General features: G+C 41.5%; 1 protein-coding gene across 1 annotated transcript in view; it reads left to right on the top strand.

Moving 5' to 3' along the window:
* The window catches only part of TLN2 (talin 2), a 124,049-nt gene that overhangs the window by 18,869 nt on the left and 81,577 nt on the right, over positions 1 to 23,603 (top strand). The window contains 3 exon segments of the mRNA XM_040413675.1: positions 3,635 to 3,711; positions 10,757 to 10,940; positions 18,407 to 18,520. Of these exon segments, the coding sequence (XP_040269609.1) occupies positions 3,635 to 3,711; positions 10,757 to 10,940; positions 18,407 to 18,520 (375 nt within the window).

The following is a 23,603-nucleotide window of genomic DNA, read 5'->3' as shown; positions in this document are numbered from 1 at the left end:
CCGTTTTGGTGGATTATAGAGAAACCTGCTGCTGAATTTCTGTGATGATGGTCTTATGTGGTTGTACCCTAATTTTGGTGTTTGCCTATAAAAATGTCAATTGATGCTTCACTTACATTGCCATTCATACATGCAGGACATAATTTTAATGTTCCTTAGCTGTTGCTATCATCTGCCATCTTCTTAACCTATTAGTGCATAATGCCGTATATGTATGATACTATGCGCAAGGGCTTGTATGGAGCAGGCTTCTGCACTTAGCCCGCTCCATACATGGCAGGTTCCGGCTGTATAATACAGCAGACACCCGGCCGCAATGACCAGGATTAGTGATGACACTGAAACGAGTCATTTAACCCCTCTGAAGCCGCATTCAATAGCAATCCTGGCATCTGTGGAGTTAGGAAGAGGGAGGCAGCTCCTTCTGCCTTCCAGTCATACCACCCATAGTAAAATTGCGGGTCTCTGATCAGTTACCATGACAGCTTAGGGCCTGCTGAAGGTTCCTAGGTAAGCTACATGTAAAGCTTGTCTATGGGACAAGTGACCAGAAAATAGCTGAGAAAATATTACAAAAATTTTCATCACCACCTCCCCCCCCTTCCCAGTTTCACATATAAAAATATATAAATGAACTATTGAAAAAAAAATTAAGCCACCTTGTCGTCGTCCCCCCCCCCCCAAAAAAAAATTGAATAACACTGATCAGAAAGTCGTGCATACCCCAGAAATGGTACCAATTAAAGCTACCGTTCGTCCCGCAAAAAAACAAGCCCTCATACAGGTCTGTAAATCAAAATATAAAAAAGTAATGAAACAAAACAAAAATTATATGAATGTGGTATGGCTGTAATCGTATTGACCCGCAGAATAAGGAGATGATGTTATTTTTAGCGCACGGTGAATGTAGTAATATAAAAAAACATAAAACCTTGATGAAAAATACAAGACATGGTAAATTAAGTGGTGGTATTAAAAATGCATCTTGTCCCACAAAAAATAAGCCCTGATATGGCTATGTGAATGGAAGAATTAAAAAGTTATTTATATTGGAATCTTGGAAGGAAAATAAAAAATGCAAAACCAAAAATAAGCCCGTTCCTTAAAGGGGTTCTCTGGGAATTAAGAAAATCAAAATACTTAAATATTACTTTATACCAATCTGGGTGTATATATATATATATATATATATATATATATATATATATATATATATATGGGTAGCAATCATTAGGAGAAACAAAATGCCTGCCATCCCATTAGTTCACACAAAACCTGTCCTAATCACACAGGATGACACATTACTTCACAACACTGAGGTAAAGAGCTGCTTCATCCTTCTCTCTGCTGTACTTGTCAGGGATTATCATCACGAATACAGATGATAAGAACTTTAGCTGAATCTCTGGGGATTTTAGTTCATGAGGAGACATGAAGTACAGAGAGGACGGACAGGACAGGCTGTGGTAATGTGGGGCTGTGGTAATGGAGACTGTAAACAAGTGCTTCTGCTCATTAGCCACACCTCACCCTCCTTTCATGTCTTATCTCCATTCCCACAGAGATTCACCTGTATTCAGGATCATAATCCCTGACAAGCAGAACAGAGAGGATGAGGCAGCCTCTATAGCTCAGTGTTGTGAAGTAACTTCTCCTCCTGTGTGATTAGGACAGGTTTTGTGTGTACTAATAGGATGGCGGCCATTTTATTTCCCCTGTAGACAAAACAAGCTATTATAACTAATGAAAGGTATTTGTGAATATATTTATTGTAAAATAATATTTAAGTATTTACATTTTCCTAATTCCCATAGAACCCCTTTAAGGGGTTAAAGGCTTCATACAGACCTAGTTGGCCGTGTCCTGATCACATGACTGTTTGCCGTGAACCACAAAAGCAGTTGTGTGAACAGCTCATAAATGTGTTGACAGTGAAAATACTAGCAACTTAAGGGTTCTCTGGGTTCACACAGCAGGACAAGTTACTTTAAAACAGGGATGCTCAACCTGCGGCCCTCCAGCTGTTGTAAAACTACAACTCCCACCATGCCCTGCTGTAGGCTGATAGCTGTAGACTGTCTGGGAATGCTGGGAGTTGTAGTTTTGGAACATCTGGAGGACCACAGGTTGAGCTTCCCTGCTTTAGAGGAAAAGAGCAACCTCATTCTCCATTCTGTGCTACTTGTCAGGAATTATATCCTGAATACAGCTGATAAGATCTTCTGCTGAATCTCTGTAGGAATTGAGTTCATGAGGAGACCTGAAGTACAGAGACGATGGACAGGACAGAATGTGGTAATGGATACTGCATACAAGTGCTGCTTCATTAGCCACACCCCCACCTCCTCTCTGTACTTTTTGTCTCCTTATGAACTCCATTCCTACAAAGATTCAGCTGAAGATCATATTAAACTGTATTCAGAATCATAATTCATGACAAGTAGAGCAGAGAGGAGGATGAGGCAGCTCTTTACCTCAGTGTTGTGAAGTAACTTGTCCTGCTGTGTGATGACAGGTTTTGTGTGTACATTTTATTTCTCCTAATGATTGTTCCCTAGACAAAACGAGCCATTTATATTTGGCAATATATTTATAATAAAGTAATATTTAAGTATTTTCATTGTCTGTCTTACAGGGGTTATCCCATCTTAGACAATAGGGGCATATTGCTAGGATATGCCCACATTGTCTGATAGGTGCTGGTCCCACCTCTGGGACCCTCACCTACAAGGAGAACGGAGCCGTGGAGGGTTGTGGCTGGAGGACCCCGGGTTTCCAGTGGTCCGTCCACCACCAAGTGCAGCTCCCCGCCCCTCCCCTTGAAGTGAATGGGAGCGCACCACCGCTCCCATTTATTTCTATGGGGCCGACGGAAATAGCCGAGCCATCGCTCGGCTATTTTCGGCGGCTCCATAGAAATGAATGGAGGGAGACTGCACATGTGCAGTGCGCCCTCCTCAACTTTCTCCGTTCTCCTTGTCCCAGAGGTGGGACCCGCACCTATCGGACAATGGGGGCATTTCCTAGCAATATGCCCCCATTGTCTAAGATGGGATAACCCCTTTAATTCATGGAGAACCCCTTTAAGGCCCCTTTAAACTGCTCAATGTTCGGGCAGATTATCGCTAACGACTGTTTGTACGCTCGTAAGTGATAAGGTGCCGCTGATTATCTAATGAACGAGTGAAACACTCGTTCATCGGGTAATAGGATCATTGGTGCTGTCTAAACAGCCTCTGCTGTCGGCAAACAATGATTCTGTATGGGAGATGGAATTAGTGATCACTCCTTCCCATACTGTGGAGGAGATCACTGCCTGTAATTGCAGCTTTCTCCTCCACTGATGAGCAGGCGATTGTTGGAATGAACGTTGCCTTCCTGACAATCATGTGCCCAACTGAGCTGTGTTAAGGGGCCTTAACGTGTATTTAACCTCATTTTGTTACAATATATAGACATATACTATACCAAGTTGATTTTTTCATTTGTTTTCGGTACTAAAACATGTAGTGTATATATTGTGTGTGACAATTGTGTGTCTTATCTGTAGTAATATATATATAGATTATAAATACAGAATAGTACATTTCCTTCTGATCATCTTAACATACTTAACATATTTCTTTTTTTCTAGAAACAAAGTAAAGACCGCTTTGGATTAGAGGGGGATGAAGAATCAACAATGTTAGAAGAATCAATTTCCCCAAAGAAGTGAGTATATGCTCATATTGAACTGGCCTCGAAATTTGTCAAAAGTGTTCCTCTAAATGCTCAAAGCACCTTTAAATGCTTATTAAAGGGAACCTGTCACCATGAAAATGCAAAGTAATTTGCAGGCAGCATGTTATAGAGCAGGAGGAGTTTAGCAGATTAGTATACAATTTTATAGGAAAAGGTTCAGTATAAAGCCTCATTCATTCAGTGTTTTGGTCAGTGATTTCCATCAGTGATTGTGAGCCAAAACCAGGATTGGAGCCTGCACAGAGATGAGGTATAAGGGAAAGATCTGCACCTGTTCTGTGTTTAGAGCCGCATCTGGTTTTGGCTCAAAATCACTGATGGAAATCACTGACGTGTGAATGAGGCATAACTTGTATTTCATTCAGTTCAATTCCTACTCATTCTGGGCTTTGAAGTCAGAGGTTGGTCCTATCAGTGATGACAGCTCTCTCTGTATACACAGCCATAGAGGGAAGGCTGTCAGTCACTGATAGGACCGTCTACTTGACTTCAAAGCCCTGAATGAGCAGGAATTTAAATGAATGAAATACAAGTTTTACTGAATCTTTTCCCATAAACTATATAACAATCTGCTCAGCTCCTCCTGCTCTATAACATGTCTGCAGATCTCACTGCATTTTCACAGTGACAGGTTCCCTTTTAAATCTGCATTTACAGGTTTAAACAATCACTCAAATGAGGCTGTTTAAAAATGCTCGTACTCCAAAAGATAGCGTTTCTTTTACAACCCTTCCCCATGGACACCCCTCCTGTATTTTTCAAGAAACTTAAGAAAATGATTGCTCTCTTCCTTTAGAAGGATACTCTGTTCTTGTGCTACACAAGAGACTTGGGAGGCATTGGCCTGCCTGATTTTCAGAGTTACAAAGATGCTGTCCATATAAACAAAATACTGGAATGGAATTGCAAACCAAAACTTTTTGTAGAAATGGAAAAGTACATACCCTACAGAAAATGTAAGAACTTCATGTGGTCAACCAACCCTAACAAAATTCATTACAGTACCATCAGTAATCCCATAGCTCTGTTATCAGTTGACATGTGGTATCAACTCAATAAAAAGCTGAACATATAATCTTGTGTTGTAAAGGATGCACCCATCTTAGTCCTAATGCTAACAAGTACAGAAACCTCAAAAGACAAATATCAATCAGCCTTAAGGCGGTATTACCATCTCCGACATTGATGGCATATCATTAGGAGCTTTTATACCACATATTGTGAAGGAAAATGTTATAAAATGTGATAAGTCTCTTAAAAGCATGACCCCATTATTTACGGTTTTCCTTGCATATACTATACTGAAAATATCTTACTTAATAAAACATAATAATAATTTAAAAAAAATGGCCAGCTGAAACATTTAAGTATTTACAAGTAGATCACAAATGTAGGTGATAAAGGAGGGTGTATCTCCAAATTGGAAATGGAGTTAGATATGAACTTTTTGGTCCTTTACAAGTTGAAGCAATACTGAAAATTTCCCATTCTTCCTCTATATCTACAAGAAACCCCTTTTTTGGAGTATACCAGCTTTTAGATATTGATGACATATCGGATTGGGTAGGAGTTTGACACCCACCACCCCTCCAATCGGCTATTTTCATCAGGCGCCCGGAAACTAAACCGTGAGCAATGGTGGAAGCAGAAGGCACTGTTCTTTGTATAGTGGCCATGTCAGCATATGGCTGCTCAACTCTTTCATATAAATGCAGATGTCCCACCCCTACTAATCTGATATTAATGACCTACAGTGGATATAAAAAGTCTACACACCCCTGTTAAAATGTCAGGTTTCTGTGATATAAATCATGATTTATAAATATAAATCATTTCAGAACTTTTTCCACCTTTAATGTGACCTATAAACTGTTCAAACAAACAAAACAAACTGAAATCTTTTAGGTAGAGGGAAGAAAAAATATAAAAATAAAATAATATAGTTGCATAAGTGTGCACACCCTTAAACTAATGCTTTGTTGAAGCACCTTTTGATTTTAGTACAGCACTCAGTCTTTTTGGGTATGAGTCTATTTCAGCATGGCACATTTTGACTTGGCAAGATTTGCCCACTCTTCTTTGCAAAAACACTCCAAATCTGTCAGATTGCGAGGGCATCTCCTGTGCACAGCTCTCTTCAGATCACCCGACAGATTTCCAATCAGATTCAGGTCTGGGCTCTGGCTGGGCCATTCCAAAACTTTAATCTTCTTCTAGTGAAGCCATTCCTTTGTTGATTTGGATTTATGCTTTGGGTCGTTGTCATGCTGAAAGATGAAGTTCCTCTTCATGTTCAGCTTTCTAGCAGAAGCCTGGAGGTTTTGTGCCAATATTGACTGGTATTTGGAACTGTTCATAATTCCCTCTAGCTTAACTAAGGCCCCAGTTCCAGCTAAAAAAAACAGCCCCAAAGCATGATGCTGCCACCACCATGCTTTACTGTGGGTATGGTGTTCTTTTGGTGATGTGCAGTGTTGTTTTTGCGCCAAACATATCTTTTGGAATTATGGCCAAAAATTTCAACCTTGGTTTCATCAGACCAGAACACCTTTTACCACATGCTTTTGGGAGACTTCAGATGTGTTTTTGAAAAATGTAGCCCGGCTTGGATGTTTTTCTTCGTAAGAAAAGGCTTTCGTCTTGCCACTCTACCCCATAGCCCAGGCATATGAAGAATACGGGAGATTGCTGTCACATGTACCACACAGCCAGTACTTGCCAGATATTCCTGCAGCTCCTTTAATGTTGCTGTAGGCCTCTTGGTAGCCTCCCAGACCAGATTTCTTATCGTCTTTTCATCAGTTTTGGAGGGACGTTCAGTTCTTGGTAATGTCACTGTTGTGCCATATTTTCTCCACTTGATGATGACTTCACTGTGTTCCATGGTATATCTAATGCCTTGGAAATTCTTTTGTACCCTTCTCCTTACTGATACCTTTTAACAATGAGATCCCTCTGAAGCTTTGGAAGCTCTCTGTGGACCATGGCTTTTGCTGTAAGCAAATTTCAGGAAAGACCAACTAGAGCAGCTGAACTTTATTTGGGGTTAATCAGAGGCACTTTAAATTATGACAGTTGAATGCGATTGCTTAATTCTGAACACAGCTACATCCCCAGTTATAAGAGGGTGTGCAGACTTATGCAACCACATTGTTTGAGGTTTTTTTTGTTTTCTTCCCTCCACCTGAAAGATTTCAGTTTGTTTTTCAATTGAGTGGTACAGTTTATAGGTCACATTACACTGCGTGCAGAATTATTAGGCAAATTAGTATTTTGACCACATCATCCTCTTTATGCATGTTGTCTTACTCCAAGCTGTATAGGCTCGAAAGCCTACTACCAATTAAGCATATTAGGTGATGTGCATCTCTGTAATGAGAAGGGGTGTGGTCTAATGACATCAACACCCTATATGAGGTGTGCATAATTATTAGGCAACTTCCTTTCCTTTGGCAAAATGGGTCAAAAGAAGGACTTGACAGGCTCAGAAAAGTCAAAAATAGTGAGATATCTTGCAGAGGGATGCAGCACTCTTAGAATTGCAAAGCTTCTGAAGCGTGATCATCGAACAATCAAGCGTTTCATTCAAAATAGTCAACAGGGTCGCAAGAAGCGTGTGGAAAAACCAAGGCGCAAAATAACTGCCCATGAACTGAGAAAAGTCAAGCGTGCAGCTGCCAAGATGCCACTTGCCACCAGTTTGGCCATATTTCAGAGCTGCAACATCACTGGAGTGCCCAAAAGCACAAGGTGTGCAATACTCAGAGACATGGCCAAGGTAAGAAAGGCTGAAAGACGACCACCACTGAACAAGACACACAAGCTGAAACGTCAAGACTGGGCCAAGAAATATCTCAAGACTGATTTTTCTAAGGTTTTATGGACTGATGAAATGAGTGAGTCTTGATGGGGCAGAAGGATGGGCCCGTGGCTGGATTGGTAAAGGGCAGAGAGCTCCAGTCCGACTTAGACGCCAGCAAGGTGGAGGTGGAGTACTGGTTTGGGCTGGTATCATCAAAGATGAGCTTGTGGGGCCTTTTCGGGTTGAGGATGGAGTCAAGCTCAACTCCCAGTCCTACTGCCAGTTTCTGGAAGACACCTTCTTCAAGCAGTGGTACAGGAAGAAGTCTGCATCCTTCAAGAAAAACATGATTTTCATGCAGGACAATGCTCCATCACACGCGTCCAAGTACTCCACAGCGTGGCTGGCAAGAAAGGGTATGAAAGAAGAAAATCTAATGACATGGCCTCCTTGTTCACCTGATCTGAACCCCATTAAGAACCTGTGGTCCATCATCAAATGTGAGATTTACAAGGAGGGAAAACAGTACACCTCTCTGAACAGTGTCTGGGAGGCTGTGGTTGCTGCTGCACGCAATGTTGATGATGAACAGATCAAAACACTGACAGAATCCATGGATGGCAGGCTTTTGAGTGTCCTTGCAAAGAAAGGTGGCTATATTGGTCACTGATTTGTTTTTGTTTTGTTTTTGAATGTCAGAAATGTATATTTGTGAATGTTGAGATGTTATATTGGTTTCACTAGTAAAAATAAATAATTGAAATGGGTATATATTTGTTTTTTGTTAAGTTGCCTAATAATTATGCACAGTAATAGTCACCTGCACACACAGATATCCCCCTAAAATAGCTAAAACTAAAAACAAACTAAAAACTACTTCCAAAAATATTCAGCTTTGATATTTAATGAGTTTTTTGGGTTCATTGAGAACATGGTTGTTGTTCAATAATAAAATTAATCCTCAAAAATACAACTTGCCTAATAATTCTGCACTCCCTGTAAAGGTGGAAAAAGTTCTGAAATGATTTATCTTTGTCTCATTTTTTTACATCACAGAAACCTGACATTTTAACAGGGGTGTGTAGACTTTTTTTATATCCACTGTATCTGAAGAATTCGCTATCCATATCGGAAAACTGGAATGCCCCTTTATGCTAGTCTCTCACTGGTATAAACCACCAGAGTTGCTCCACAGAATGGACTTTAAAGGGGTTGTCCGTTATTTTTAGTGATGACCTATCATCATTCATTTCAATGTGACAGTTCATTCATATACAAGTGTATAGGAGCGAGCCGTCCCTTGGAAATGAATGGGACGGCTTAGGTGTAATTACACTGCTCGCTGCTGTGGATTTGACGGAGAGCAGGTAAACAATGAACAGGAGGCAGTGCTGGCACGGCGTGTGCCTTCTCTTCAACCACCTGAAGGCTCATTCACACGACCATATAGATTTTGCGGTCTGCAATAAACGGATCCTCAAAAAATACAGATGATGTCCGTGTGCATTCCGTATTTTGCGGAACAGCTGGCCCCTAAAAGAACAGTACTATCTTTGTCCGTAATGCAGACAATAATAGGAAATGTTCTAATTTTTTTGCGGAATGGGAATACGGACATACGGAAGCGGAATGCACACGGAGTACCTTGTGTTTTTTTTGCGGACCCTTTGAAATTAATGGTTCTGCATACAGTCTGCAAAAAAAACGGAACGGACATGGAAAGAAAATAAGTTCGTGTGCATGAGCCTTGATCAGCAGGGGTGTTGGACCACCGCCAATCTTATATTGTTGACCTATCCTCAGGATAGGTCATCAATAAAAATAACTTGGGCAGCCCCTTTAAGCAGTCACCAGTCTGCTGAAGATGCTAGGTTTAGGAAATATCTTGCATATTTGGTTTAATTGTGAGAAACTCAGTGATTAAAACACAATAGAAAAAATCCTTAACATAGTTTGTACGGCTGAAATTAGACATCCGTCCAGAGGAAGGCAAAAAACCCTCATTAGCCAGAAGCCAATTTTTCTCATTTTAGGAAAAAACAAATCCTTCCCGACTCCAATCGGGCGATTCGAATAACTCCCTGTATCAATGACCCTTCTCTAGAAATCTAATAACTATAACGTATAATATTTTTACTAGTGTTGAGCAAATCAAGCTTCGGATTAGAGATCCGAAGAATGGTTGACTTAAGCCAACAACATGTTGGACAAGTGGATCCTGTGGATAGGTGGACCAAAAGTCTTAGAGGTTATCCCATGAATAATGTAAAGAATGAAAGTCAGATATCATATAGTACATGATAATACATTTCTAACAAAACTACAACCACCCCTGTACCTCACATGGATCCAGAGATCTCCCCATTCTTTGCTCTGCTAGATTTATATCAAGCTGACAGCTCAAGGGGCGTGTCTTCTCTGCTACAGCTAAGGGGGCGTGTCCATGCTCTCCCTATCACAGCCCAGGAGGCAGATGAAGGATGAAACTGAGCATGTGCGGCCTTCTTAATGAGCCGGTCAAAGAAATGGCACTATACAGATATATATATATATATATATATATATATATATATATAAAAAAAGAAAGTCCAACGGGAGCACCAACCTGACAAGCGGGTGCAATGTCCAAAAGGGGGCAACGGCAATCCCCAATAGTATAATCAAATAGAAAGCAGGACTGCACTCCAAAATGTGATGAAAAAATCAAAGCTGTTTATTCACCCATGTTATGGCTTAATTGGGTGAATAAACAGCTTTGATTTTTTCATCACATTTTGGAGTGCAGTCCTGCTTTCTATTTGATTATTTATATATATATATATATATATATATATATATATATATATATATATATATATATTTTATTGGCTATACAAAATTTTTAATTACATGCATTTACAAAAGTGTTCAGATCCAGATTCTGGTTTGAAAACCGTAGAATATTTTTAGTGGGGCAACCCCTTTAAGTAAAACCTACGGCAGATGGATTTCATGAAAGTAGAAGATTACATATAATACCAGTGTTTGAACATTATTGGGATACCTTACTCATTGTCTGTAAACATGTAATACAATACGGTTGTATGGTTGTCTGTCCATATTGTTTCCCAGTTTTACCTTTTGTTGAAAAACCTAAATAAAGAATTAAAGAATAAAGAATAAAAATCCCTGAACTAAAGTTCTTCCTAACACAGAACACATCTCTTTCTTCAGATCTACTATTCTTCAGCAGCAGCAGGTCACCCGGCCTGGTAAGCCTGAACATGGCACAGTCGCTCTGCCTGCAATTATACGGTCAGGGTCAAGTGGACCAGAGACTTTTAACATTGGCACCATGCCATCAGCTCAGCAACAACTTACCACAGGCCAGATGCACAGAGGTCACATGCCTCCACTAGTAAGTATAAGTGAACTGAAATTGAAAGTTTTGTGTTTTGTATATGGCTTAACAGAATATAGGGCACAATATCCTTTTCCTAGTACAGTTGTATTAACCACTTCCTGACCCTTCCATAGTCTATAAACATCCGGGCGGCCGGGTTTATCTCTGAATGGACGGAACATCCATTTACATATAGAAGCTGCACGCAAATTGTTCAGCTGCTGTCTGTGACAGCAGGGCGGCGCATAGAGAAGACAGGGACCATTCCTGGGTGTCCCTGGCTTCTAGATCGCTGTATACACAGCGCTGAAGGAGCGCTTTTTACATAACTTAGAAAGAGATGAGCCCTGCACTGAGGCTGTACAGCGCTGTATTCTGCTGTACAGCCTCTCTGGTGGGGGGGGGGGGGGGGGGGGGGGGGGGGGGGGGGGTATTTCCCCTGTAACTGGGGCTACTATGTCAGCCCCAGCTACAGGAGAAATCAATAGTGGGGGAAAAAAATAAGTGAAGTTAAATGTCCCCCAGAGGTCTTGTACGACCTTATGGGGGACACACAAAGTGTAAAATAAGTGTTTTATAAACATAAAAAATTATTAAAAATAGACATATTTGGTATCGCTGTGTCTGTAACTACCAAAGTTATTACCACATAAGGTGACAGAGGTCAGATTTGCAAAATTAGGCCTGGTTAAGATTAGCTTAGAGGCAGTCAGGGATGCAGTGTCATACATGCTAAATGTGGTACCCAGCGTTGAAGCAGTTTTCGAAGCCTTTATGCTGTAAAACTGGTGTAATAGCATTAGTAAGTCTCTTGTGTGGTGCTCACTGTATTTTCTCTGGAATCTCCTTTGTCCAACTCTATCTTATTAGGTCTGAAATATAAATATGTACATCATTTGCATTGTGTAGTAAAAGATCCAGTTTTCCAAAGCGCAAACTCTCAAACTTTCTCACCCACCCTTCAATCCCAACTCTTCACCCATGCGCACCACGGAAAACTTCAATCAAAATGTATTGAACTTTTAGATACAAGAGGTTGTCCAGCTTTTATTAAAGAGGTTGTCTCACTTCAGCAACTGGCATTTATCACGTAAAGAAGGTTAATACAATGCACTTACTAATGTATTGTGATTGTCCATATTGCCTCCATTGCTGGCTGGATTCATTTTTCCATCACATTATACACTGCTTGTATCCAGGGGTTACAATACATTAGTAAGTTCCTTGTAGTAACTTGCTCTGCATGATAAATGCCATGAGACAACCCCTTCAAGTGTTGGCCTATCCTCTGGACTTGTGTCGTACACCTGGCACCACCGCCGATCAGGTGTAGCTCCAGCGCTGCATGTCTTCGTCGGAACTACATAGCTCCGTCAACTGTGAAGTGGGATAGAGAGCTTGTTACTACAGTGCTGCTTCCATTAAAGTCTATAGGAGCTGTGCTGCAGTGACGAGCTCTGACCACTACTCAGTTGTTCTTTTATTATTATTAATTATTATTAACCACTTCCAGACCGGGCCATTCACCCCCTTCCTGACCAGGCCTAATTTAGCAAATCTGACATGTCACTTTATGTGGTAATACCTTTTGAATGCTTTTACTTATCCACGCCATTCTGAGATTTTCTCGTGACACATTGTACTTCATGTTAGTCATAAATTTGAGTCAATATATTTCACCTTTATTTATGAAAAAAATCCCAAATTTACCAAAAGTTTTAAAAAATTTGCAATTTTCTAAATTTAAATTTCTATGCTTTTAAAACAGGAAGTAATGCATCATAAAATATTTATTACTTAACATTCCCCATATGTCTCCTTTATGTTGGCATCATTTTGTAAATATAATTTAATTTTTTTAGGACGTTAGAAGGCTTAGAATTTTAGAAGCAAGTCTTAAAATTATTTAAGAAAATTTTCAAAACCCACTTTTTAAGGACCAGTTCAGTTCTGAAGTGACTTTGTGGGGCTTACATAATAGAACCAACCCATAAATGGCCCCATTTTAGAAATGACCCCCCTCAAACTATCCAAAACTGGTTTTAGAAATGTTGTTAACCCTTCCACAGGAATTAAAGCAAAATAGAGGTGAAATTTCAAAATGTCACACTTTTTTTGCAGTTTTTCCATTTTAATCAATTTTTTCATGGAACACATCAAGGATTAACAACAAAACAAACCTCCATATTTATTACCTTGATTCTGCAGTTTGCAGAAACACCCTATATGTGTTTGTATACCACTGTTTGGGTACACACGGCACAGAAGGAAAGGAGCGCCATATGGTTTTTGGAGGGCAGATTTAGCTGGAATGGTCTTTGGGCACCATGTTGCATTTGAAGAGGCCCTGAGGTAACCCCACAGTGAAAACCCCCAAAAAGTGACCACATTTTGTAAACTACACCACGCAAGGAATTTTTAAGGAGTGTAGCGAACACTTCATTCAACAGCTTTTTCATAGAATTTTCAATACTTGTAAAATGAAAAAGATATATATATATATATTTTTTTTTTTTTACAAGAAAATGGTGCTTTAGGCCCAAACTTCCTTTTTCACAAAAGATAACAGGAAAATATCCCCCCCCCCCAAATTCTCTACCCACTTTCTTCTGAGTACATTAACAGTCCAATTGTTGTTGTAAACTGTTATGTGGGGATACGCCAGGGCTCAGAAGGGAAGGAGCCGCATCTGAATTTTCTGACATGGCATTTTCTGTCATGGTTTTTAAGAGCAATAACTTTTTTTATTTTTTGTTGAATGAGCTGCGTGAGGGCTTATTTTGTGCGAGACAAGCTGTAGTTTTTATTGGCACCATTTTGGGTTACATTTGGCTTTCTGGTTGCTTTTTATCTAATTTTTGGGAGGTGAAGTCACAAAAATAGCTGTTTGGTGTCATTTTTTTTTTTTACACTGTTCACTTGATGGGGTAGATCATGTGATATTTCTATAGATACAGTCATTACGGATGCAACAATACCAAATATGTCTAGTTTTTTATTTTTATATTTTGCACAATAAAAACATTTTTAGAAAAAAAAAATCATGTTTCTGTGTTGCCATTTTCCGAGCCATATATTTTTTTTTTTTCTGGCTATAGTCTTGTGTGAGGGCTTGTTTTTTTTTTGCGGGACGAGGTGACTTTTTTATTGCTACCATTTTGGGGTACATACGACTTTTTTATATTACGTTTTTTGTGAGGCGAGGTGACAAAAAACAGTTTTGGCATAATTATTTTTTTTTTTCACACCGTTCACTTTATGGGGGTAGATCATGTGATATTTTTGTAGAGCCAATTGTTACGGACGCGGCGATACCAAATATGTATATTTTTTTTATTTAACATTTTACACAATAAGAGCATTTTTAGAAAACAAAATCATGAGGTGAGCTTACTAAAAAATCTGTTTTGGCGCAATATTTACTATATTATATTTTGTTTTATGATGTTCACCATATGATATTAAAGAGTCTGTTTTTTAAATGTTTTTTTTTACAAAACACTTTATTTTTTTTTTATCTTTAAAATTATTTATTTTACACTTTGTGTCCCCTATAAGGTCATACAAGACCTCTGGAGGACATTTAACTTCAATTTTTAATATTTTTTTATTTATTTTTTCACTATTGATGTAACAGAGGCTGCTGTTCCCCCACTTATCGCCGCGGTGACATGTGCCCAGTGCTTCCCATTTCACCCGCTGCGGTCCTGGGCTTTGTTTCTGTAGGTGTTATTGCTTTTGAAGATTCCGCTCCACAGCTTCCATTCAGCCCTGGACACAGCATGAGTTCGGCTGGTTTCGTGTTACACTGCTCTAAGGGCGGAGCGCATCACTCCCTGGGCTGTGTGGGTTAGGTCAGGTGACCTCGCTGACCAACTCTAGCTCTCCTGTATGTATTTAAGTGGTTCAGCCCTCTTCCCAGATTCCTCAGTGTGAAGGTCCTTGGGTTTGCTGGTTCCTGATACTCTCGTGTGCTCCTGATCCATACTTCGCCCCTGCCTGCTTGCTTTGTCTATCTTGTTGCCAGATTGCCTGACCTGTACCTGTACTGCCTGCCCTTGCTTTTTGCCTGTCTGACCACATATCTGCCTTATCCTTTGGTCCTGCACAGTTGCTCCTGGTTGCTCTGCCCGCCTGGTGGCGCTTGTACTTCCGGTACCTCCTGTCCTGCCTGGACCAGCTGCCAGTGACTCGGGGATTGCTCTGGAGTAGCCCCTGGCAACTACCCTAACGGCTTAAGTCTATCCTCACCATCTGAGGCTCTAGTGAAAACCAGGTAGTTGCTTTGACACGCCCCTCCAGAGTATAGCCATTCAGTGGCACAGTGGGTTCACACCCGCTGATCCGTGACCATTGATTTCTCCTGTAACTGGGGCTGACATAGTAGCCCCAGTTACAGTGGAAATACCCCCCCCCCCCCCCCCCCCCAGAGAGGCTGTACAGCATAATACAGAGCTGTACAGCCTCAGTGCAAGGCTGATTGAGGTCTATGGAAGGCCCGACTGCTCCTGCACTCCCCGGCGGTCACATGACCACCGGGCCGGGACAGGAAGCGATCTAGAAGGCAGGGACACACAGGAACGGTCCCTGCCTTCTGGGGTGCCCTGCTGTCACTGACAGCGGGCCCCCCGCTCGGCAGCTGCACGATCAGTGTGCAGCTTCCATCTCTGAATGGACGTTCCAGAACATCCATTCAGAGAGAAACCAACCGCCCCAGGACGTTTATAGTCAATGGGCGGTTGGGAAGTGGTTAAAGCGCCATTCATTCCATGGAGCTGTACATATGATAAGGGGTATACATACCTAATACAGGCAATAGGCATGAACAAGACTAGTTACAAACTGTTACAGAAGGAGAGAGGGCCCTGCAAATGAGCGCTTACAATCTACATGGTATGAGAGAAGGACACAGTAGGAGAGGGTAAAGCTGGTCATGGCGGTATAGAGGCAGCAGGGTCACTGGTTGTAGACTTGTCTGAAGAGGTGGATTTTCATGTTTCTTTTGAAGGATTCCACTGAAGGTGAGTCTGATATGTTGGGGTAGCGAGTTCCGGAGTATGGCACGGGAGAAATCTTGGAGGCAATTGTGGGAAGAGGTGATAGTAGAGGAGAGAAGGAGGTCTTGTGAGGATTGGAGATTACTTTTGGGGATGTATTGGGAAAGTAGCTCAGAGATGTAGGGAAGGGACAAGTTGTGGACAGCCTTATTTGAACTGAATTCGCTGGGCAATGGGAGCCAGTGAAGGGATTGGCAGAGGGGAGAGACAGAGGAGTAACAGGGTGAGAGGTGAATTAGTCGGGCAGCAAAATTGAGAGGTGTGAGAGTGGTAGATGGAAGGCCACAGAGGAGGATGTTGCAGTAGTCTAGGCGGGAGATGATGAGGGCATGTAGAAGCATTTTTGCAGACTTCTGAGAAAAGCAGGGATTCGGGAGATATTTTTTTAGTTGGAGGCGGCAGGTGGTGGAAAGGGCTTGGATTGCGGTCTGAAGGAGAGGGCAGAATCCAAGGTCACTGCAAGGCAGCGGACTTGGTTGACCGGGGAGAATGTGCAGCCGTTGATCGTGATAGATAGGTCTGTTGGGCAGGGAGTGGGGTGGACTGTTTGAGCAAGATGGGGGAAAGATGCTAAATTCTGTTTTTATTCATGTTAAGTTTTAGAAAGCAAGAGGAGAAGGATGAGGATATGGAAGATTGTGCGATTCTATTCAGTTGACAGAGTTAGGTCCCTTTCACATGAGCGAGTTTTCCGCGCGGGGGCAATGTGTGACGTGAACGCATAGCACCCGCACTGAATTCTGACCCATTAATTTAAAGTTTTTTCACGCATCAGTTCTGCCTTGTGTGAAAAACGCAGCATGTTCTATATTCTGCGTTTTTCACACAGCCCTGGCCCCATAGAAGTGAATGGGGCTTCAGTGAAAAACGCATCGCATCCGGAAGCAAGTGCGGATGCAATGTGTTTTTAACTGATGTTTGCTAAGAGATGTTTGTAAACCTTCAGTTTTTTTATCACGCGCATTAAAAACGCATTGCACTCTCGTGGAAAAAACAGAACAACTGAACGCAATTGCAGGCAAAACTGACTGAACTTGCTTGCAAAATGGTGCGAGTTTCACTGAATTCACCCTGAACGCATCCGGACCTAATCCGTCACGCTCGTGTGAAAGAGGCCTTATGTAGTCCCACTGCCGGAGCTACACTAACAGCTGGTATGGGGTTTCGGACCCCAGCGATCAGCATGTGATAGCCTATCCTGAGGATAAACTTGGTAAAAGCTGGACAACTCCTTTAACAAGACTCCCATTCTGTTTTTTGAATTTTCCAGTGTCCTGAAGCAGTCTATTAATTAAATCACAAGTACACATTAAAAAATAACTCTAACATGGTACGGTAATAGAGCGAGCTGATCGCCTCCGCATACCTCCCATTATTCTCTCCCTGGTTAGTGTCACTGGAGCATTTCCTGGGTGTTTTCTCCACTCTTTTTGATTTGCCATGATGCTAATTTCTCTTTTGTGCAGATGAACGTTTCTCCGTTACAAAGCGCACTTGCTCACTTAGGCGTAATCTCATGCTTGATGAAGCTGATCACTCGCTTAATGACTCCATATCACGCAAAAGTAAACACGTCCCCGGCCATGTCCGCTAATTAGATTCAGGATAGCTGCTAGTACTCGACATACACTAAACTCCGCTGAGGAAATGGAACTGGAAGCCCTTCAGAGAAGCTCCATTGGCCGTGTGAAGGAATTTTAATATTTTACTGGCTGCAGAATGAAATCTTGAATGGGAACAAAAGATAAAAATAACACAAGATGACATCAAATTGGCTTTGGGATACGAAAATTACTTCTCTTTTTAATTTCTTTATTATTATGCAATTTCTTCTTGGGTTCATTGAAGGCTTGCTCTCCCATTTTATGTGCCGGCGTTACAGATGTGTCGAATGTGCCTTTTTGTCTGGGGGAATAAAATCCTAGTGACAGGATGCCGCCCCCTCACGTGCTCCTCTGTACACTTGTGCCCATTTTCTGTGTGGGAGAAAACATAGAATCATTTTGTCTAGGTCTGCGGTTCATGAAATGTCTTGTTATGCTCATCCTTTCAATTAATCAAATCCCAAACCATCCGGCCATATGTCACTGTTAATTAGCAGAATTGTCTCCTAACCTACTTTCTGTTCGTTTTCGAGGACGCTGGAAAATATTTGCAGTGTTCTGTAAGGACGTGGACGTTGCTGGGAGAAAAAGCCTTCTCTTCGGTTTGCTTTTGTTCAATGGCTGCATCTGCTGTTACGTCTATGGATGAATGGAGCTTGGCCGGGTGTCTATATGTGTTTTATATATGTAAATGTGTGTGTCCGTGATATATTCCTGGATCACATTCTTCTACAGGGAGACAGATCTGTTTTTATTTTTTTTTTAACAGTGAATTAGATTAAGTTTATGTGCTTCATATTCATGGTTGTCTTCTTTTCAGACGTCAGCCCAGCAAGCTCTGATGGGGACCATTAACACCAGCATGCATGCAGTTCAACAGGCACACGATGATCTGAGCCAAGTGGACAATCTGCCACCTCTAGGACATGACATGGTGAGAGCCTCATAATGTGATCTCTACATTTGAATTGACAATTTGTTCTATTAGGGTAACTGGGGGTTAATTTTTACGTCTAATTATGGTCCTTAGAGTTGACAACACGTATTCAGTGGATAGCGATTTAATTCAAAGGGGTTATCCCATGACTAATGTCTGATTTTCATTTTTTACATCATATTGTACAGTGGTGGCTAACGTCCGGCACTCCAGCTGTGGTAAAACTACAACTCCCAAGATGCACACTTGTTTGGCTGTTCTCAGAACTCCACAAAAATGAATAGATGATGCAGGGAGTCGTAGTTTCACCACAGCTGGAGTGCCGGAGGTTAGCCATCACTGATATAGTACATCCCAATCTCTTTCTAACAAAGCTAGAACCAGCCCTGTACCTCACATGGATCCAGAGATCTCCCAATTCATTGCTCTTCTAGATTTATATCAAGATGGCAGCTCAAGGGGAGTGTCTTTTCTGCTGCAGCTCAGGGGGCGTGTCCATGCTCTACCTATCACAGCTCAGGAGTCAGCTGAAGGATGAAACTGAGCATGTGCGGCCATCTCAGTGAGCAGGACAAAGAAATAAGAAAAATGGCAAACAGCAGGTGGCGCTATACAGATAAATTTTTTTGAATAACTCTGTGGCTTTTCTAAATTTTTAATTACATTCAATTACAAAAGTGTTCAGATCCGGGTGCTGGTTTGAAAACTGTAGAATATTTTTTGTGGGACAACCCCTTTAAAGTGAACCTGTCACCATGAAAATGCAGTTTTATAAGCAGCAGCATATTATAGGGCAGGATAAGCTGAGCATATTGATATTGATATATATACTGCTCAAAAAAATAAAGGGAACACTTAAACAACACAATGTAACTCCAAGTCAATCACACTTCTGTGAAATCAAACTGTCCACTTAGGAAGCAACACCGAGTGACAATCAATTTCACATGCTGTTGTGCAAATGGGATAGACAACAGGTGGAAATTATAGGCAATTAGCAAGACACCCCCAATAAAGGAGTGGTTCTGCAGGTGGTGACCACAGACCACTTCTCAGTTCCTATGCTTCCTGGCTGATGTTTTGGTCACTTTTGAATGCTGGCGGTGCTTTCACTCTAGTGGTAGCATGAGTCGATGACGGTGGTAGCATGAGACAAGTGGCTCAGGTAGTGCAGCTTATCCAGGATGCCACATCAATGCGAGCTGTGGCAAGAAGGTTTGCTGTGTCTGTCAGCGTAGTGTCCAGAGCATGGAGGCGCTACCAGGAGACAGGCCAGTACATCAGGAGACGTGGAGGAGGCCGTAGGAGGGCAACAACCCAGCAGCAGAACCGCTACCTCCGCCTTTATGCAAGGAGGAACAGGAGGAGCACTGCCAGAGCCCTGCAAAATGACTTCCAGCAGGCCACAAATGTGCATGTGTCTGCTCAAACGGTCAGAAACAGACTCCATGAGGGTGATATGAGGGCCCGACGTCCACAGGTGGTGGTTGTGCTTACAGCCCAACACCGTGCAGGACGTTTGGCATTTGCGAGAGAACACCAAGATTAGCAAATTCGCCACTGGCGCCCTGTGCTCTTCACAGATGAAAGCAGGTTCACACTGAGCACATGTGACAGTCTGGAGACGCCGTGGAGAACGTTCTGCTGCCTGCAACATCCTCCAGCATGACCGGTTTGGCATTGGGTCAGTAATGGTGTGGGGTGGCATTTCTTTGGAGAGCCGCACAGACCTCCATGTGCTTGCCAGAGGTAGCCTGACTGCCATTAGGTACCGAGATGAGATCCTCAGATCCCTTGTGAGACCATATGCTGGTGCGGTTGGCCCTGGGTTCCTCCTAATGCAAGACAATGCTAGACCTCTTGTGGCTGGAGTGTGTCAGCAGTTCCTGCAAGACAAAGGCATTGATGCTATGGACTGGCCCGCCCGTTCCCCAGACCTGAATCAAATTGAGCACATCTGGGACATCATGTCTCGCTCTATCCACCAATGTCACGTTGCACCACAGACTGTCCAGGAGTTGGCAGATGCTTTAGTCCAGGTCTGGGAGGAGATCCCTCAGGAGACCGTCCGCCACCTCATCAGGAGCATGCACAGGCGTTGTAGAGAGGTCATACAGGCACGTGGAGGCCACACACACTACTGAGCCTCATTTTGACTTGTTTAAAGGACATTACATCAAAGTTGGATCAGCCTGTAGTGTGTTTTTCCACTTTAATTTTGAGTGTGACTCCAAATCCAGACCTCCATGGGTTGAAAAATTTGATTTCCATTTTTTTATTTTTGTGTGATTTTGTTGTCAGCACATTCAACTATGTAAAGAACAAAGTATTTCAGAAGGATATTTAATTAATTCTGATCTAGGATGTGTTATTTTTGTGTTCCCTTTATTTTTTTGAGCAGTGTATATATAATATTATTAATTATATTTTTTTGGAGGGAAATATCTATTATAGCTTGCTGATTATATTCCTTTCTGGGCTTGGGAGTCCAGTAGGCGGTTCTGTTAGAGGTTGACGGCTTTCTCTCTATGCACAGTCATGCAAAGGGACTCCCCACCAGACTCCTATGTCCAGAAAGAGCAGGAATATAAATGAATAAAATACAAGTTATATGGGATCTTTTATCGCAAAACTATAGATGATTCTGCTTGGCTTCTCCAGATTCTCTTCAATTTCAATGCAACTCAGGTTTATTGAAAATCGGACATAAAGGGATTTTACTGACAGCAATAGTCATTTTGTTGAACATTTATATTGCTCTGAAGTTTGACGGTTTCATGTTAAGACAGTGTTCTTCATTGACCGAGGTCTGAACTAGAGAAACCGAAGAATGTGCTAATAAACATTTATCCTAGGCTTGTGGAATGAAGGAACTATTCCAGATAAATGGGAATAAGTCTGATACAGTAGAATATTAGAAATGGCAAAAATATGCTGTAATAACCATGGGCAGCATGGAACTTCCTTATCTCTCAGGGACTTGGTGTCGGAGTATTACGTGGCTTCCTGTCAGTCAGCCATCTAATTGTTTGGATTGCTTACTACTCAGTGAGATATCTCATGTGCCCCCCAACCCCTCGCCCATATTTCCCTTGTAATGAAACTTATCAAGAATATGGTGGTTTTTAGTATTCTATGAATTATTGAACATGTCAATGGCATGGTTCCATATACATGGTAGCCGCTACAGATGGCTGATGCAAGGCCAAAATGCTAGTTCACTACAGGTCACAGCCAGGTCCCAATGGTATTGATTGTGACAGGTGCAGAATACTGATGAACATCCACTCGCTTACTTCGAGGGGTTGATGTTTAGTATTCTGGATGCCCACAGATATGTCTTCTATAAAGTGCCACTCACACGGGTACACATCCCACATATGAAATGAAATGAATGACTGGCTCGCCATTGACCTGAATATTAGATTGCTACGCAGGATCTATTTATATATAACATTAAAGGGGTTTTCCGAGATTGTTTAACTGATGACCTATCCTTTGGATAGTAGAAAATAGAAGGCGACAGCAGCATCTCCGGTATCTTCTTTATTGATGAGACTTCAATGAACGTGTACACGAAAAAAACAAATGCAACGTTTCGGCTACATGGTAGCCTTTATCAAGCATTGCCTAATAAAGGCTACCATGTAGCCGAAACGTTGCATTTGTTTTTTTCGTGTACACATTCATTGAAGTCTCATCAATAAAGAAGATATTGAAGATGCTGCTGTCGCCTTCTATTTTCTACTGTCTTGGTGACTGCTGAGGATCTGCGGTCACGGCGTGACTGGTGAATACCGTAGTGGTCGTGGAGACTCATGTGTGCTGCTTTTTCATATATTTCTTCAGACTATCCTTTTGGATAGGTCATCAGGATCTGAACGATGGAGGTCAGACAGTTGTTGGAGAAGGCACTCAACAGTAGCTCTGTGTCCACATCACGTTCATTGATCACATGGCCTAGGCGCAGCTCAGCGCCATTGAAGTGAATGGGGCTGAGCACAATACCAAGCACAGCCGCTATATTATGTACGGCGCTGTGCTTGGTGATCAGAGAAAAGGCTGCGAAGCTACGGAGAGCGTCAGTGGTTTCTCATACAGTTGATCGATGGGGGTCCTGGGTGTCCTACCCGACCAATGAGATACTGATGACATATCCAGAGGATAGGTCATCAGTTAAACAATCTTCTACAATATCTGTATACATTATTTGTATGGATATTGGATCAATAAGTTATTTAAATTGATATATCTATTGATTTATATTGTCTTACAGGTAATATTTATTCTGTTGATTTGTACATTGATCCATATGCGATATTGATTGGATATTACATTGCTCTATACACTATATTAACTGGTATATAGTTACATATACTCTTAATTTAATTACTCATTTTATTTGGATGTGGTTATTATACAGAGGAGGCTGATCATATTTTTCGTTATTACTAACTAATAAATTGTATTTTATTTTTAACAGACTTAGTCACAGGAGAGACAGTCATTAATTTTATTTCAATTTGTATTGCATGTGTTAGCTTTTTGGATATAAAACTGACTGCACTCATGGTGGTCCCAATTACGGTAGTACATCTACAGTGATCTTTCCCCATATGTCACAAGGCTTGGCTACATCCTGCAAAAAAAGTGGCGTTTGCCAAAATACTCAAGCTCGCAACCCCCATCATTGTAGCTAAAGACTCTAAAATAAAAAGCAATAAACTGAAAAGGAAAACTTATTTCTGAAAAATAGTCTAAATTCAGTGATACAAGTTTAAAATACTAGTTCATTGCAGGATGCAGCCAGGTCTGATTAATTGGCTGAAGGCCATGGGTGTTTGATCAACGGAATGAAGAACCGGTAATTGAATTTGATTGGCAGAATGACGGACCTGCCACGTTTAAGCCAGGGCTTGGTTACCTTCATCTTTTACACAAATACTGAACCATAGATATGAATGTCCTGCAGCTCAAAATCCTGAAAACCAGGCACAGCCTCTTGTAACAATGAAAAGGACATGAGGTTTGCTGGTTCATCACGACCTCTTCATTCTGCCGGTCAGGTTCAGTCTTGGAA

This window comes from Bufo bufo, chromosome 1 (genome assembly GCF_905171765.1).
Source record: "Bufo bufo chromosome 1, aBufBuf1.1, whole genome shotgun sequence".
Lineage (NCBI taxonomy): Eukaryota > Metazoa > Chordata > Amphibia > Anura > Bufonidae > Bufo > Bufo bufo.
The sequence above is the reverse complement of the archived record's forward strand: the minus strand, read 5'-3'. Positions and strand labels throughout refer to the sequence as shown.